The sequence below is a fragment of the Bombina bombina genome, chromosome 4 (genome assembly GCF_027579735.1).
Source record: "Bombina bombina isolate aBomBom1 chromosome 4, aBomBom1.pri, whole genome shotgun sequence".
In the NCBI taxonomy this organism is placed as follows: domain Eukaryota; kingdom Metazoa; phylum Chordata; class Amphibia; order Anura; family Bombinatoridae; genus Bombina; species Bombina bombina.
The window spans coordinates 906966921-906986379 of NC_069502.1; the positions used below are offsets into that span (position 1 = coordinate 906966921).

A 19459-nucleotide genomic window follows, 5' to 3' on the forward strand; every position below is an offset into this window, starting at 1 on the left:
TGACCACTCCATCCAAAACCTCAAAATCAAAATTCTCAGAGGCAACTTCAAAAACACCATGGAAAGAAAAACCTTTGAAATGAAAATGATAATGCACTTCAACCTGCTTAATTCTGGACTAAATGTGGACTCTGGATTTTTAACACATTATCAAAATTTTTTGTAATATACTTTCATTTAGTCAATTACATTGTATATTCCACATTCTTTATACATAGGTACACAGGTAAGCCTATGTCCACACTTTTGTCTTTTTTTTTTTTTTTTTAACTTTTGCACTCCCCCTGTATATACAATTTCACATCTTTATAGATATTGATTCAATGTTGATATATAACTTTATGTCAGTATATGCTCTATGTATAGCTATATATTTCCCCTGTCTGTTCTCCTACACTGGACACTGTCTGCCTGTTACCTAAGCCCCCCTCATGATTTTTACGACACCTCCTCCTCTCCCTGCACTTTCTGTCTCCTTAGCTATTCTGTGTTTTAAGATATAATCTGTAAATTCCATTGAATTGGTCAGTATTGCTTCAGACTTGATAAAGGAAGGAACTCTTCCGAAAGCTTGTCAACTTATAAATGTATAGTTAGTCCAATAAAAAAAGTATCATTGCTCAATGCAATACTCTTGTTATTTTGATATCTAAATCTCTGGACTAACATGGCTACTGCAATCAACGTGACTATGGAAGATACTGAATATAGCCATAATAAGAAGCAAATCATGAAACTGATCACAAAAGAAACACAGATCAACAGTGATATATACTTCCTATCATCCTGCAAAAAAAAGAATCTCATTCCAAATGGACTGAAAATTAAGAATCCACTTGCAACCACTCATAACTGTGAGTATGCTGAAAAACTTTGCAGACGTACCAGTGAGAAACTGAGAAATAACCTAATTCATCAACTATACAGCAAAAAGCAAATAATAAAAGACCAAAAGCAGCTCCTACTACAAAAACTACAAGAAAATAATGGGTGCAATGAAGAAATTAAAAAAGAAATGCAACACTTCCACAAAACACAACAACAAAATTTTATCAAGAAGAAAAAGAAGAAATTTGCATGCCTGTCACAAAACAGAATAAAACACCAAATGCAAGAAAACAGAGCTCCAGGTGACAGATCAACTACAACAACAAATGACCAAACGTCAACAGACAATAACAGCACCTCATTTAAAACTCAAACTGTCACCAACCAAGAAAAACCACACAGAAAAACTCAGGGATTGTGAACCTTTCAAACTACCACCTGTCAGGGCCAGAGATATCAGTACTGTGTAAAGGATTATCATTCTGTCCAAGTACAAATCTAGACAAAATCCAACTGTACTCAGACTTAGAGGAATTCTTCAGGAGATTGCGGCTAAAAGAATTCTTCTATGACAAAGAAAATACCAGCACTAGGGAGGACTACAATGAAAAGAAAAAGAACACAATCTTCACACCTGCAGCAGGACGCAACACAAAATTGGACAGCTATATTGAAAGCTTCCGGTTGAGAACTGCATCTCTGCTCAACACACAGCAGAAAAAAATAATGTATAACCTCTCACATTTAGAAAAAAACGCTATAAAAAACTTAAGAAATAATGAAAATATTACCATTAAGCCTGCAGACAAGGGAGGAGCAGTGGTGATCATGAATACACAGGACTACATCACAGAGGGAAATAGACAATTATCAGATCAAACTTATTACAAAAAACTGGAAAAGGACCCCACCCAGGAATACACTTTGCAACTTCGAAAAATAATTAAAACATTCCCTAAACACATGCAACATAAACTGGACAAACTGGTGCCCTCTAACCCTAGCATAGGGACATTCTACATGCTCCCAAAAAATCCACAAACCAGGGAACCCAGGAAGACCAATAATAACAGGCATGGACACTCTGACTGAGCAACTATCGGGCCTAGTGGAGAATATTCTTAAGCCCTTATGTTATTAACACCACTAGCTTTATAAAAGACACCACTGATGTTCTTAACAAAATCAGCCAGATAACAGAATTGCCAGAGGATACTATACTTGTGACAATGGATGTGGAATCCCTGCTACAGCAATATTCCACATAAAGATGGTATTGATGCCTGCTTAAACTTTCTTTCCTCCAACAGCCCTAACCAGACATATAGTGCTTCTACAGTCAGTAAACTTACAGAATTTATACTTACTCACAATTATTTCATCTTCAACCACTCCATCTACTTACAAACCATGGGAAACAGCCATGGGCACCAAAATGGCACCACAGTACGCAAACCTCTTCATGCTGACTTAGAACAGAGATTCCTAGCCACTCACCCTCACAAACCCTTCAAATACTTTCGCTACATCGATGATATTTTCATCATATGGACAGAAGGAGAAAAAAAACCTTGAACATTTTCATAAATCATTTAATCTATTTCATGCATCAATCAAGCTTAAAATGAACTTTTCTAGAGACTGTGTCAGCTTCCTGGATACAACAATATCCATCACAAATGGCAAACTGCACTCATCTGTATACAGGAAACCAACAGATAGATGCAGCTACCTCCACAGCTCCAGCTCCCACCCCAATCACATAAAAAAAATCCATAATCTACAGTCAGGCTACAAGATACCACAGAATTTGCTCAGATACCAAGGACCGTGACAAACACCTCATCACACTGTCCCAATCATTCAGAGAAAAAGGTTACAAAACAAGGATTATAAATAAAAAAATTAACTCTGCCCTCAATACTCCACGTGAACACTTACTACAATACAGGGAGAAGAAAAACATATCACGTATCCCACTAGTAGTCAAATACAACCCTGCTGTGGAAGGGATACGAAAAATCATAAAAGACTTACAGCCACTACTCTTAGAGGATCCCAACACTCAAAAAAATCTTTCCAAAACCCCCAATCCTGGCATACAGACAACCACCTAACCTAAAACAGAATTGGTACATAGGAAGCTACCCCTTGAGAAAAAGAACACTCAGAATGGAACCAAGTGCTGCTATAAAGCACTCTGCAAACTGTGTCAACACGTTTGTGAAAGCAGCACAGCAAACCACAATAATAAATCTTATAAACATTAAAGGGGCATATTCATGTATATCTGCAAATGTGGTATACATGTTACATTGCACTGCATGTGAAATGGGATGCTATATTGGAGAAATCAAGCCAAAAACTGCACCTTCGAATGAACTTACACAGACACTCAATCAAAAACCCACTGTGAAACAAATACTGCACCCCCTGTTGGTCACCATTTCACCCAACCTGACCACTCCATCCAAAACCTCAAAATCAAAATTCTCAGAGGCAACTTCAAAAACACCATGGAAAAGAAAAACCCTTTGAATGAAAATGATAATGCACTTCAACCTGCTTAATTCTGGACTAAAATGTGGACTCTGGATTTTTAACACATTATCAAAATTTTTTGTAATATACTTTCATTTAGTCAATTACATTGAATATTCCACATTCTTTATACATAGGTACACAGGTAAGCCTATGTTCCACACTTTTGTCTTTTTTTTTTTTTTTTTTTTAAACTTTTGCACTCCCCCTGTATATACAATTTCACATCTTTTATAGATATTGATTCAATGTTGATATATAACTTTATGTCAGTATATGCTCTATGTATAGCTATATATTTCCCCCTGTCTGTTCTCCTACACTGGACACTGTCTGCCTGTTACCTAAGCCCCCCTCATGATTTTTACGACACCTCCCTCCTCTCCCTGCACTTTCTGTCTCCTTAGCTATTCTGTGTTTTAAGATATAATCTGTAAATTCCATTGAATTGGTCAGTATTGCTTCAGACTTGATAAAGGAAGGAACTCTTCCGAAAGCTTGTCAACTTATAAATGTATAGTTAGTCCAATAAAAAAAGTATCATTGCTCAATGCAATACTCTTGTTATTTTGATATCTAAATCTCTGGACTAACATGGCTACTGCAATCAACGTAAATATATATATATATATATTATATATATAAAAGAATTAAAATATAGAAATATATGTAGAATTTAATAATTTATAAAGACTAACAACACACACAAAAAATTATTAGCCCTGTGATAATCACAGGAAAATACGTACATGTGTGCGTCTGTGTTTTAACACGTGTTTAAAATAAATATAGCATCACTAATAAATTGCTGCTTACAGGTTGAAGAAGCTACATACCTCAGAATCTGTTTCTGTCAAGGGTACTGATGACTCATTTTCTGTGCTTCTCTTGTCATGACTAACATCACCACTGCAAAACATTGAGATGTTTGTACTGTGAGTATCAGCTGCATAACAAGCACGAAACACATCAAGGGAATGCTATCCATTGCACTAATAAGGTCTATACATATTATCCATCATTTTCTTCATAAGTAATCTCTAATGTTCTAGTGGGTATATAGCCTTGTGAGTATGTAGGAACATGTCTTCCATTCCTATACTGGTATGTCACATGTTGTAAAATACATTTATCAGAAATAATTTATTGAAAATATAAATCATGGATTTCCCTTGTGATTTCACATAACACTTAAAAGAAGCGGGAGCTGTGGACTCTTCCCATACAGAAGGAAAGGAAATTATCTGGTTAGCATAATTTAGGTTTTCCTTCTTAATATGGGAAGAAGTCACAGCTGCATTTCTTACTTTTTGGGAAACATATACCCAAGCTCTAGAGTACACAGAATGCTAACGGAGAGGAAAAAAGAAGAGGTGGACCCTAATCTGAGGGCACCACAGCCTGCCAAAACCTTTTCCCCAGAAGGCTGCTTCAGCAGAAGCAAAAACATCAAACTTGTAAAGTTTGGGAAAAGGTATGTAAGGAGGACCAGGTACCCCGCCTTACAAATCTGATCCATAGAGGACTAATTTTTGAAGACCCAAGAGGAAAACCACTGCTCTCGTAGAATGAGCCTTAATCCTCAGAGGATGCTTTATGTCCCCGCTGTCTCTATGCTAAACGGGATGACACCTCCTCAGCCACAAAGTTAAAGGAAGTCGAAGAGGCCCCTCCTGACCCCCCCACGCTTCCCCGGAAAAAGAGAACAAACAGAGAAAGAAGTTTGTCCTAAATTCCTTTGTGGCCCTGAAGATAGGACTTCAAGGCACAAACCACATCCAGAATTACGTTGAAAATGTTCCTTCGACGAAGAAGGATTAGGACTATTAAGGAACCACAATCTCTTGATTGATGTTTTGCAATTGACACACCTTAGGAAAGAAAACCTAACTTGGTTTCGTAGAACAAGCTTATCAGCATGAAAAGCAAGATAAGGGGGGACGCATTGCAAGGCAGCAATCACAGATACTCTGCATGTAAAAGCAATAGCCAGTAGAAAAGGAACCTTCCAAGACAACAATTTAATGTCTACTTCATGCATAGGCTCCAACGGAGCCCGTTGTAAAACTTTAAGAACAAGAATTAAACTCCAAGGAGGAGCAATAGATCTAAACAGAGGTCTGATCCTAGCAGAGCCTTAACAAATGACTGCACATCTGGAAGCTCAGCGAACCTCTTGTGCAGTAACACTGACAGGGCCGAAATCTGTCCCATCCGGGGTCTTGCAGAAAAGCCCTTCTCCAGTTCATCCTGGAGAACAGAATAAGTAGGTCCTCCACACCTTATGATAGATGCGAAGAACAACCAGCTTACAAGCTTGAATGATAATAAAAAATAACTCTCTCAGAAAACCCTCTCTTGGCTAGGACTAAGCGTTCAATCTCCACGCAGTCAGCCTCAGAGAATCTAGACATTGATGAACAAAGAGACCTTGGTCAGCAGATCCCTGCAACAAGGTGACGTCCATGGAGGAGATGAGGACATTCCCACTAGATCCACGAACCATATCCTTCGCGGCCAAGACGGAGCAATCAGTATCACTGACGCCTGCTCTTGCTTGATTCGAGCCACTAAACATGAAAGTAGTGGCAAACGGCCGGAAAAGATAAATTAGATTGAACCTCCAAGGCACTGCTAATGCATCGGTTAGCTCCGCCTGAGGATCCCTGTACCTTGACCATATCTGGGTAGCTTGGTATTGAGACGTCATAAGATCTTCCTTTTGCAAATCTCCGCAAACACTTCGGGATGGAGAGAACCATTCCCCCGGATGAAAGGATTGTCTGCTGAGAAAATCTTCTTCCCAGTTGTCCACACCCGGAATGTGGATCGCTGACAGCGAATAGATGTGGGTCTCCGCCCACTCCAGAATCCAAGATACTTCCCTCATAGCTCGAGAGCTTCTTGTTCCCCCATGATGGTTGATGTAAGCCTTCAGAGCATAGTATATTGCCCGAAGTTCCAAAATGAGATCGAGAGGGAGCTTTCCTCCTGCGACAATAGGCCCTGTGCCTTTCTGGCACCCCAAACAGCTCCCCATCCTGACAGACTCGCAACCATAGTCACAATCACCCAGGATGGTCTTAAGACGGACATCCCTCGGGACAAGAGATCCGGACAATACCACCAAGAGAGCGATTCTCTTGATCAGTTGTCCAGAGAAATCTGTTGAGACAGATCCGAATGATCGCCGTTCCACTGCTTCAGCATGCAAAGTTGCAAAAGTCTGAGGTGAAACCTGGCAAAGGGAATGATGTCCATGCTGGACACCATGAGACCAATCACCTCCATACACCGAGCCACTGATGGCCTTAAGGAGGTCTGGAGGGCAAGACATGTTGAAGCTAGCTCTTTCTCTCTCTCTCTGTAACCCTCTGTGTGTGATTGTGTCTCTCTCTCTTTCTCTCTCTCTAACCCTCTGTGTGTGATTGTGTCTCTCTCTTTCTCTAACCCTCTGTGTGTGATTGTGTCTCTCTCTCTCTTTCTCTCTCTAACCCTCTGTGTGTGATTGTGTCTCTCTCTCTCTTTCTCTCTCTAACCCTCTGTGTGTGATTGTGTCTCTCTCTCTTTCTCTAACCCTCTGTGTGTGATTGTGTCTCTCTCTCTCTTTCTCTCTCTAACCCTCTGTGTGTGATTGTGTCTCTCTCTCTCTTTCTCTCTCTCTAATCCTCTGTGTGTGCTTGTGTGTCTCTCTCTCTAACCCTCTGTGTGTGATTGTGTCTCTCTCTCTAACCCTCTGTGTGTGATTGTGTCTCTCTCTCTTTCTCTAACCCTCTGTGTGTGATTGTGTCTCTCTCTCTTTCTCTAACCCTCTGTGTGTGATTGTGTCTCTCTCTCTTTCTCTCTCTAACCCTCTGTGTGTGATTGTGTCTCTCTCTCTCTTTCTCTCTCTCTAATCCTCTGTGTGTGATTGTGTCTCTCTCTTTCTCTCTCTCTAACCCTCTGTGTGTGATTGTGTCTCTCTCTCTCTTTCTCTCTCTCTAACCCTCTGTGTGTGATTGTGTATCTCTCTTTCTCTCTCTCTCTAACCCTCTGTGTGTGATTGTGTGTCTCTCTCTCTTTCTCTCTCTCTAACCCTCTGTGTGTGATTGTGTCTCTCTCTCTCTCTAACCCTCTGTGTGTGATTGTGTCTCTCTCTATTTCTCTCTCTCTCTCTCTAACCCTCTGTGTGTGATTGTGTCTCTCTCTCTCTCTTTAACCCTCTTTGTGTGATTGTGTCTCTCTCTCTTTCTCTCTCTCTCTAACCCTCTGTGTGTGATTGTGTCTCTTTCTCTCTCTCTCTCACTCTCTAACCCTCTGTGTGTGATTTTGTCTCTTTCTCTCTCTCTCTAACCCTGTGTGTGTGATTGTGTCTCTCTCTCTTTATCTCTCTCTCTCTAACCCTCTGTGTATGATTGTGTCTCTCTCTATTTCTCTCTCTCTCTAACCCTCTGTGTGTGATTGTGTCTATCTTTCTCTCTCTCTAACCCTCTGTGTGTGATTGTGTCTCTCTTTCTCTAACCCTCTGTATATGAGATTGTGTCTCTCTCTCTCTCTCTAACCCTCTGTGTGTGATTGTCTCTCTCTCTCTCTCTAACCCTCTGTGTGTGATTGTCTCTCTCTCTCTCTCTCTAACCCTCTGTGTGTGATTGTGTCTCTCTCTTTCTCTCTAACCCTCTGTGTCTCTCTCCCCCCGTCTCTCTCTCCCTCTCCCCCCAAGTGCTTTTCTGTGTTTCTGTCTACCTTTTATTTATTTATTTATTTAATTAATTGGTAGTGCCATCTGATGGTGTGTCTTTATTTAAAGGGGTGGGGTCAAGCGCCCCACCATCTTTAAATTTCACCAGCCGCCACTGGATCAAGACATTTTTATATTTACTGAATAATGAAATAATCTATAAGCATAATTTGCAGCATTAAAGTAAAAAGTATGTTTTAAACATATTTTAATGGGCATGGATTTCTAGATCTCATAATCAGAGCAAGCATTGTGTTATCTGGCAAGAGTTTCTGTTACAATCCTTTAAGACTAAAATCAGATGTTTACTAAGTTGACCAGTTTTCCAAGACACCATTTAAAGGGACATGAAACCCATATGAATCCCATATGCAATTTTAAATAACTTTCCTATTTACATCTAATATCTAATGTTCTTCATTCTTTTGATATCATTTGTTGAAAATTATATCTAAATATGCTCAGTAGCTGCTGATTGGTGGCTGCACATAGATACCTCATGTGATACCCATGTGCATTGCTATTTCTTCAACAAAGGATATCTAAAGAATGAAGGTGTATCCTAGCCACTGCCTCACCAGCCTCTGACGTCACCGCACGTTACTGGGTAGGAGGGCACCCTTGCCCCCTGTGACCATGGAGATAATTGAGTCCAGGCCTGGACCAAAAAAAATCTTTCCCTTAAAGGGAAGGGAAAGAAGTCTAGACTTAGAAGTCATATCAGCAGATCATGAGCTCAGCCAAAGCCCGAAGGGCCTGAGAAGAAAAGCTGAAGCCTTAGCAGTCTGGTGAATAATCTGCTTATTATAGCATCAAAGATAAAAGAAATAGCAACCCTCAAGGCCGTAATTCTTCCCTGAATAACCTCGAGGGGACCTCTCCACCCCAATCAAATTCTATAAGGAGTCGCAACCGGTTGAAACAAATATCCTGTATGTTGAAACATCTTTCTTAACAGAGTTTCCATCTTTTATCCATGGGCTCTTTAAATGAAGAGCTATCCTCAAATGGGATAGCAGTATGTTTAGCATGGGTGAAGATAGTGCCATCCTTTTTAGTGACGGAACCCTACAACTCCATTGACAGTCCAGGACCAAGAACAATTTCTTAAAGGAAGAAGAGGGGGGAAAGGAACCAAATCCTGTCCAATTCATTCTTAATAATGTTCGCCATCTAAAAGGAGCAGGGAAGGATAAGGTACCACCCTGTCCCCAAACTCTATCCAATTTAGGAATCAAAAGTTCATCAGGCAATTTGGCCTCTGGAACCTCTAAATTCGCCAAAACTTCCTTTAGAAGAAAGTGCAAATTCCTAAAACTAAAGTCTGGTTCCTCCGCAGCTGGAGGTTTAGAGGCAGCAGACTCCAATCCAGAATGTTCATACTCTGAAGTTTCAGAAAGAACTTCATCCTCGGATAACCTTCACCTAGATTACGAGTCTTGCGTTAGCCTTAAAAAAGCAGCGTTGAGGGGTCCCAACGCTGCTTTTTAACGCTCGCTGGTATTACGAGTCAGGCAGGAGAGGGTCTACTGCTCACTTTTTTTTCCGTGATTTTAGCTTACCGCAAATCCCCTTACATCAATTGCGTATCCTATCCTTTTAATGGGATTTGCCTAACGCCGGTATTACGATCGCCTGAAAAAGTGAGCGGTAGACCCTCTCCTGTCCAGACTCCTACCGCATATAAAAGTCAGTAGTTAAGAGTTTTATGGGCCAACGCCGTAACATAAAACTCTTAACTAAAGTGCTAAAAAGTACACTAACACCCATAAACCGAGGTTCCCCACCTCCCCACATCGGAAACACTTAACTAAAATGTTTAACCCCTAATCTGCCGACCGGACATCGCCGCCACTTTAATAAATGTATTAACCCCTAAACCGCTGCACTCCCGCCTCGCAAACACTAGCTAAATTTTATTAACCCCTAATCTGCCGTCCCTAACATCGCTGAAACCTACCTACATTTATTAACCCCCTAATCTGCCGACCCCAATGCCGCCGCAACTATATTAAATTTATTAACCCCTAAATCTAAATCTAACCCTAACCCCCCAACTTAAATATAATTTAAATAAAACGAAATTAAATTACTACAATTAAATAAATTAATCCTTTTTAAAACTAAATACTTACCTATAAAATAAACCCTAAAATAGCTACAATATAACTGATAGTTACATTGTAGCTAGCTTAGGATTTATATTTATTTTACAGGCAACGTTGTATTTATTTTAACTAGGTACAATAGTTATTAAATAGTTATTAACTATTTAATAACTTCCTAGTTAAAATAAATACAAATTTACCTGTAAAATAAACCCTAACCTAAGTTACAATTACACCTAACACTACACTATAATTAAACTAATTACTTAAACTACCTACAATTAATTACAATTAAATTAAATAAACTAAATTACGAAAAAAAACACTAAATTACAGAAAATAAAAAAAAAGAATTACAAGAATTTTAAACTAATTACACCTAATCTAATCCCCCTAATAAAATAAAAAAGCCCCCCAAAATAATAAAATTCCCTACCCTATACTAAATTACAAATAGCCCTTAAAAGGGCCTTTTGTGGGGCATTGCCCCAAAGTAATCGGCTCTTTCACATGTAAAAAAAAATACAATACCCCCCAACATTAAAACCCACCACCCACACACCCAACCCTACTCTAAAACCCACCCAATCCCCCCTTAAAAAAACCTAACACTACTCCCTTGAAGATCACCCTACCTTGAGCCGTCTTCACCCAGCCGGGCACAAGTGGACGTCCAGAGGGTCCGAAGTCTTTATCCTATCCGGCCTGAAGAGGACATCCAGACTGGCAGAAGGCTTCATCCAGGCGGCATCTTCTATCTTCATCCTTCCGGAGCGGAGCGGGTCCATCTTCAAGACATCCGACGCGGAGCATCCTCTTCATCCGACGGCCGACGACTGAATGACTGGTCCTTTAAGTGAAATGGCGTCCCTTGAATTCCAATTGGCTGATAGGATTCTATCAGCCAATCGGAATTAAGGTAGGAAAAATCCTATTGGCTGATGCAATCAGCCAATAGGATTGAAGTTCAATCCGATTGGCTGATCCAATCAGCCAATAGGATTGAGCTTGCATTCTATTGGCTGTTCCAATCAGCCAATAGAATGCGAGGTCAATCCTATTGGCTGATTGCATCAGCCAATATGATTTTTCCTACCTTAATTTCCGATTGGCTGATAGGATTCTATCAGCCAATTGGAATTCAAGGGACGCCATTTTGGATGACGTCACTTAAAGGACCAGTCATTCAGTCGTCGGCCGTCGGATGAAGAGGATGCTCCGCGTCGGATGTCTTGAAGATGGACCCGCTCCGCTCCGGAAGGATGAAGATAGAAGATGCCGCCTGGATGAAGCCTTCTGCCAGTCTGGATGTCCTCTTCAGGCCGGATAGGATGAAGACTTCGGACCCTCTGGACGTCCACTTGTGCCCGGCTGGGTGAAGACGGCTCAAGGTAGGGTGATCTTCAAGGGGGTAGTGTTAGGTTTTTTTAAGGGGGTATTGGGTGGGTTTTAGAGTAGGGTTGGGTGTGTGGGTTTTAATGTTGGGGGGGTATTGTATTTTTTTTTACAGGTGAAAGAGCTGATTACTTTGGGGCAATGCCCCGCAAAAGGCCCTTTTAAGGGCTATTTGTAATTTAGTATAGGGTAGGGAATTTTATTATTTTGGGGGGCTTTTTTATTTTATTAGGGGGATTAGATTAGGTGTAATTAGTTTAAAATTCTTGCAATTCTTTTTTATTTTCTGTAATTTAGTGTTTGTTTTCTTTCGTAATTTAGTTTATTTAATTTAATTGTAATTAATTGTAGGTAGTTTAGGTAATTAGTTTAATTATAGTGTAGTGTTAGGTGTAATTGTAACTTAGGTTAGGGTTTATTTTACAGGTAAATTTGTATTTATTTTAAATAGGAAGTTATTAAATAGTTAATAACTATTTAATAACTATTGTACCTAGTTAAAATAAATACAAAGTTGCCTGTAAAATAAAACATAATTTATGCTTACCTGATAAATTTATTTCTCTTGTGATGTATCGAGTCCACAGATTTATCCTTACTTGTGGGATATTCTCCTCCCCTACAGGAAGTGGCAAAGAGAGCACCCACAGCAGAGCTGTCTATATAGCTCCCCCCTTAGCTCCACCCCCCCAGTCATTCGACCGAAGGCTAGGAAGAAAAAGGAGAAACTATAGGGTGCAGTGGTGACTGAAAGTTTTAAAATAAAAATATATATGCCTGTCTTAAAAAACAGGGTGGGCCGTGGACTCGATACATCACAAGAGAAATAAATTTATCAGGTAAGCATAAATTATGTTTTCTCTTGTAAGATGTATCGAGTCCACGGATTCATCCTTACTTGTGGGATACCAATACCAAAGCTTTAGGACACGGATGAAGGGAAAGACAAGACAGGGACCTTAAACGGAAGGCACCACTGCTTGTAGAACCTTTCTCCCAAAAATAGCCTCCGAAGAAGCAAAAGTGTCGAATTTGTAAAATTTTGAAAAAGTATGAAGCGAAGACCAAGTCGCTGCCTTACAAATCTGTTCAACAGACGCCTCATTTTTAAAAGCCCATGTGGAAGCCACAGCTCTAGTAGAATGAGCAGTAATTCTTTCAGGAGGCTGCTGGCCAGCAGTCTCATAGGCCAAAAGGATGATGCTTTTCAGCCAAAAAGAAAGAGAGGTAGCGGTAGCCCTTTGACCTCTCCGTTTACCAGAATAAACAACAAACAAAGAAGATGTTTGACGGAAATCTTTAGTTGCTTGTAAGTAGAACTTTAAAGCACGAACCACATCAAGATTGTGTAACAGACGTTCCTTCTTAGATGAAGGATTAGGACACAAAGAAGGAACCACAATCTCTTGATTGATATTCTTATTAGAAACAACCTTAGGAAGAAACCCAGGTTTGGTACGTAAAACCACCTTATCTGCATGGAAAACAAGGTAAGGTGAATCACATTGTAAAGCAGATAGCTCAGAAACTCTTCGAGCCGAAGAGATAGCTACTAAAAACAAAACTTTCCAAAATAGAAGCTTAATATCTATGGAATGCATATGTTCAAACGGAACCCCTTGAAGAACTTTAAGAACTAAGTTTAGGCTCCATGGCGGAGCAACAGGTTTAAATACAGGCTTGATTCTGACCAAAGCCTGACTAAATGCTTGAATGTCTGGAACATCTGCCAGACGTTTGTGAAGTAGAATAGACAAAGCAGATATTTGTCCTTTTAGCGAACTAGCAGATAATCCCTTCTCCAAACCTTCTTGGAGAAAAGACAATATTCTAGGAATCCTAATCTTACTCCACGAGTAACCTTTTGATTCACACCAATAAAGATATTTGCGCCAAATCTTATGATAGATCTTCCTGGTAACAGGCTTTCTAGCCTGAATCTGGGAATCAATGACTGACTCAGAGAAACCACGCTTTGATAGAATCACGCGTTCAATCTCCAAGCAGTCAGACGCAGAGAAATTAGATTTGGATGCGTGAACGGACCATGGATTAGAAGGTCCCGCCTCATTGGCAGAATCCATGGTGGAACCGAAGACGTATTCACTAGGTCTGCATACCAAGTCCTGCGTGGCCACGCAGGTGCTATCAGAATTACCGAAGCTCTCTCCTGCTTGATTCTAGCAACCAGACGAGGAAGGAGAGGAAACAGTGGCAATACATAGGCCAGACTGAAGGACCAAGGCACTGCTAGAGCATCTATCAGTACCGCCTTGGGATCCCGGGACCTGGACCCGTAGCGAGGAAGTTTGGCATTCTGACGAGATGCCATCAGATTCAATTCTGGTGTGCCCCATAGCTGAATCAGCTGGGCAAATACCTCCGGATGGAGTTCCCACTCCCCTGGATGAAAAGTCTGACGACTTAGAAAATCCGACTCCCAGTTCTCTACTCCTGGGATGTGGATCGCTGAGAGATGGCAAGAGTGATCCTCTGCCCACCAGATTATTTTGGTTACCTCCATCATCGCTAGATAACTCCTTGTTCCTCCTTGATGATTGATATAAGCTACAGTCGTGATGTTGTCCGACTGAAACCTGATGAATTTGGCTGCAGCAAGCTGAGTCCACGCCTGAAGTGCATTGAATATCGCTCTCAGTTCTAGAATGTTTATCGGAAGAGCTTCCTCCCGAGACCATAAGTGCTTTCAGGGAATTCCAGACTGCACCCCAGCCTAGCAGGCTGGCATCTGTCGTTACAATGAGCCACTCTGACCTGCGGAAACACATTCCCTGAGACAGGTGGTCCTGAGACAACCACCAGAGAAGAGAATCTCTGATCTCCTGGTCCAGAGGCAGTTGAGGAGATAAATCTGCATAATCCCCATTCCACTGTTTGAGCATGCATAGCTGCAGTGGTCTGAGGTGTAGGCAGGCAAAAGGAACTATGTCCATTGCCGCTACCATGAGCCCGATTACCTCCATACACTGAGCCACTGATGGCCGAGGAATGGAATGAAGAGCTCGGCAAGTGGTTAAGAGTTTTAACTTTCTGACCTCCGTCAGAAATATTTTCATTTCTACCGAGTCTATCAGAGTCCCTAGGAAGGAAACTCTTGTAAGAGGGAAGAGAGAACTCTTTTTTATGTTCACCTTCCACCCGTAAGATCTCAGAAAAGCCAACACGATGTCCGTGTGAGACTTGGCTAGCTGGAAAGTTGACACCTGAATTAAGATGTCGTCTAGATAAGGCGCCACTGCTATGCCCCGTGGTCGTAGAACCGCCAGAAGGGACCCTAGCACTTTTGTGAAAATTCTGGGAGCCGTGGCCAACCCGAAGGAAAGGGCCACAAACTGGTAATGCCTGTTTAGAAAGGCGAATCTGAGGAATTGATGATGATCTCTGTGAATAGGGATGTGTAGATACGCATCCTTTAAGTCCACGGTAGTCATATATTAACCCTCCTGGATCAGAGGTAGAATAGTCCGAATAGTCTCCATCTTGAATGATGGAACTTTGAGGAACTTGTTTAGAATTTTGAGATCCAAGATTGATCTGAAAGTTCCCTCTTTCTTGGGAACCACAAACAGGTTTGAATAAAACCCTAGCCCCTGTTCCTCTTTTGGGACTGGGCGGATCACTCCCATGGTATGTAGGTCTTCTACACAGCGTAAGAATGCCTCTCTCTTTGTCTGGTTTACAGACAATCGAGAAATGTGAAATCTCCCCCTTGGAAGGGAGCCCTTGAATTCCAGAAGATATCCCTGGGACACAATTTCTAAAGCCCAGGGATCCTGAACAGCTCTCGCCCAAGCCTGAGCGAAGAGGGAGAGTCTGCCCCCTACTAGATCCAGTCCCGGATCGGGGGCTACCCCTTCATGCTGTCTTAGAGGCAGCTGCAGGCTTCTTGGCCTGTTTACCCTTGTTCCAAGCCTGATTAGGTCTCCAGACTGACTTGGATTGGGCAAAATTCCCCTCTTGCTTTGTAGCAGAAGAAGCTGAAGCGGGACCACTCTTAAAGTTCCGAAAGGAACGAAAATTATTTTGTTTGGTCCTCATCTTATTTGATCTATTTTTAACAAACATAGCAAAAAAGTAGATTCCCCAAAATGAGGGGTTTCCAAAAGTCTAGGCTAAACCAGCACAACCGTAGATAATAAAAACTCAAGAAACATAAGTGTCAAAAGTTAAAACATCCTTTAATAAATCACACATATCACAAACATACCACATTCATACATGGGATCCTGGTAAATAAAAGTCAATGGGCTGAGAGAGAGCTTCTGGTGCACCAGGACAAATGGGATAGATATATATTAACCAATGGTGTTAAATATTTGTAATCCACAAAGGAAATAGTTCTTTATCTTAAAAGTCCCCAAAGTGCCGCTCAGCCGAACTAGCCGGACCAAACCCTCGACCCCGGAACGTGATCAAATCACTTTTAAAGCATACCTTAGAAGCCGTGCGTGTATACGATATTCACAGGTGCAGGAGCTGTCATGTCCTTATTTGCAAAGAATGGTAAGTAGTACTACCTGTGTCCGTGGCGCCAACGGCAGAATCTTCAATGCTTAAGTGGTACGTGGTCTTCAAGGGCAGGTCGGGGCTAGCCGGGATCCAATGCTGCGGTGAAGAGAAAAGCTGCAAAGCACCGACGAGTCTGAACGCTCGTTTCACTCCTTCACAGAGTGCAGCATGGGGCTTCTTCCGGGTGCTGACGTCACCTAAGTTAGAGTATCCTTTTATTGGTACACAGTGTTTGCCGGTCATTTCTTGATTCGTTGATAAGCTTGTCAATCATGCTTTGGCTGTTTACAAAGTAACAAGTCCTGACTTCTTTACCCAATCATACAGACGTAACATTTCAAAGTGTAATGTTTATTACCATGTTTAAAATACTTGACATTGTGTCCAACTTAGAAATGAATTTGTTACGTTGAAGAAGCCCAAATTGATTCCATAAAAGAAATACAAGAAATATAAAGCATTCATACACACATTCACAATATACACAAACATCCATAGTTAAAATTAAAAATTAATCTTTATTTTAATTAATCAATGTTTTAAATTCAAAAAGCTTTAATTTATTGTAATATTTTTATAATATAAATTTGTGCATAAATGTGTGCAACTTTAACTAACCACGAAGGGAGAATTGTTCTCCATTTTTCTTTATACTTAATGCAGTAACATTTACAAGAAAAAGGATTTGTAAAACATAGATATTTACATAAGTAGATTCCAAAATACTTTACTGGTCAATGTGCAGATAGATAACCCAAAAAGGAGGCAAATTCCAACTTCTCATTAAGACCATTTGGTGAAAGTGTATTCAATCTATACATCCATCTTGTCTCTTTTTGTAATAAAATCGTATCGATGTCACCTCCACGGGCACTTAACTTAACAGACTCTATTCCAATGAATTGGAGATCATCAGTTTTAGATCTATGAGACTGAGCAAAATGTCTTGCAACTGGGCTGTCTACGTCACAATATTTAATGTCATCTCTATGTTCAGTAATACGAGATTGTAGCTCTCTAAAAGTTTTTCCTACATAAAACTTTTTACATGAACAAAAAAGGAGATATATTACTCCTTTAGTCGAGCAATTAATAAAAGAGTTGATTTTATATGTAACCCCTGTGTTGGTACAAAATGTCTTGGTTTTACACATAAATTGGCAGCATACACAGTGGCTGCAAGGTGAACTTCCAACTACTTTCTGGGCAGCATGTTCTAGCCAGTTGCCTGTAGGGACTTTATTAAATTCGCTCTTAACAAGAATATCTTTTAAGTTATTAGGTCTTCTCGCAGTGATAAGTGGGTAATCACCCACATATTCATGGAGTGTATTGTCATTAGTCAGTAAGTGCCAATTTTTACTTAAGATAGATCTTACCTTGCCCCAATGTGTGTTATATTTGGTAATGAATCTAATCTTATTGTCTTCCTTTTTGGTTTGTTTACTTTGGTAAAGGAGATCCTTTCTATCCTGCTGAGATGCCTTAAATAGCGCTCTTTTTACACATCTCTTTGAGTAACCTGTCTCAAGAAAGCGAGTCATCATCTCTTTTGCCTGTTTTTTGAAAACGTGATCTTCAGAGCAGATTCGGCGCAGGCGCAGAAATTGCCCATAAGGTATACCTCGCTTCAAATTTTCAGGATGATGGCTCGATCCTAAGAGTAGGTTGTTAGTTGCTGTTGGCTTACGAAAGACTTCAGTTACTATTTTCCCTTCCTTTTTACTTATTTTCAAGTCCAGAAAGTCAATTGAATTGTAATCATAATTACATGTGAGAAAAATATTTTTATCATTTGAGTTTAATAAAGTGACAAATTGGAGCAAGTCAGATTCACTACCATCCCACAGTAAGAGGATATCATCCACATACCTTATCCACAGGGCTACATGTGCACCAACTGTCTCAGCATGTTCACCAAAAACAGTCTGATCTTCCCATCCACCAAGATGTAGGCATGCATAAGTTAGTGCACATGTAGCCCCCATGGCTGTTCCTCGTTTCTGTCTATAACATTTTCCATCAAACATGAATCTGTTGTTTTCCAGAACAAATTTCAATAATTGAATCACAAAGTCAGTATGTTTTTTTGTACCCCTATTAGTATTGTATTAAGAAAATGTTCACATGTCTCAAGCCCAATAGAATGGGGATAGAGGAAATAAAGGGACTCAACGTCCAGAGAAAAACCAGCATGGTTTCCATTAGTGACACTGATACCATCCAATTTTTGAAATTACGTCAGTTGAATCTTGTACAAATGTACGCAAATCTTTCAGAAAAGGTTGCAAGAATGTATCAATATAATTACTAATACCCTCTGTGGGACCCCCATTCCCAGAAATGATCGGGCGGCCAGGAGGTTTTTGGACCGACTTATGTAGTTTTGGGATCCAGTAAAACACTGGTACTTTCGGTTTATGATTGAATAGGAAAGTAAATTCCTGACCTGTAATTAAGTTATTACTTCGAGCATCATTCAACATGAATAATAGCTCGTTATGTGACTTATGAAAATCTTCAAGTGAGGATTTTTCATACTGAGTTACGTCTAGCAACTGCCGTCTTGCCTCCTTAATATAATACTCTTGGCTTAAGACAACGACGTTGCCGCCCTTGTCCGCAGGCTTTATGACCAAATCCCGATTGGTCAGTTCTTTTAAAGCCTTACGTTCTGCCTTAGTAAGATTGTCATTCACAACCTTTGTGTTCTTTATTTGTGCCAACTCACGAGACACATTTTGTACAAAGATTGAAATGTTAGGGATGGAGGAAAAAGAGGGCATGTAGGTAGATTTTTTCTTTAGATCTGTTTTTGGAAGTATGTCAATACTTTGCGTACTCTGCTCATATAGTAGAGTTTCGAGACAATCAAGGGCATCCCTTTCTTTATTGCATGTTAAATTAATTTGAACTTTTGGTGTCATGATCTTTTTCAAGGCTAACTTTCTCGCGAAAAGGTGAAGATCTTTAGTCACTTCAAATAGATCTAAGTTGTTAGATGGACAGAATCTTAGTCCTTTTTCTAATACCTTAACATGTACGTTATTTAAAGGGAAGGAGGAAAGGTTAATTATACCCATTTTTTGTGGGGAAGGAGGGGGCTAATATATGTTCTTTATAATTTATAGACATATCAGTACAATTGGGACACATTCTAAGAGGGGGTTCCACAATGGCTTCCAAACATATTGAACAAGGATTTTCCTTGGTGTCAGACATGTTAAACAGGCTAGTAATGTAACAAGCAAGCTTGGAAAACACTGTAATCAAAGTAAATAACACTTAGAAATAAAACGGTACTGTGCCTTTAAGAGAAAAAAAGCTGCACAAGTCTGCA

The 19459-nt window shown here is 40.3% G+C and overlaps 1 protein-coding gene across 1 annotated transcript in view; it reads right to left on the reverse strand.

Moving 5' to 3' along the window:
• Positions 1-19459, reverse strand: part of EIF2AK2 (eukaryotic translation initiation factor 2 alpha kinase 2) — a 517665-nt gene that overhangs the window by 174899 nt on the left and 323307 nt on the right. The window contains exon 11 of the mRNA XM_053712508.1: positions 4206-4278. Coding sequence (XP_053568483.1) covers positions 4206-4278 — 73 coding nt within the window. The remainder of the gene's footprint in view (positions 1-4205; positions 4279-19459) is intronic.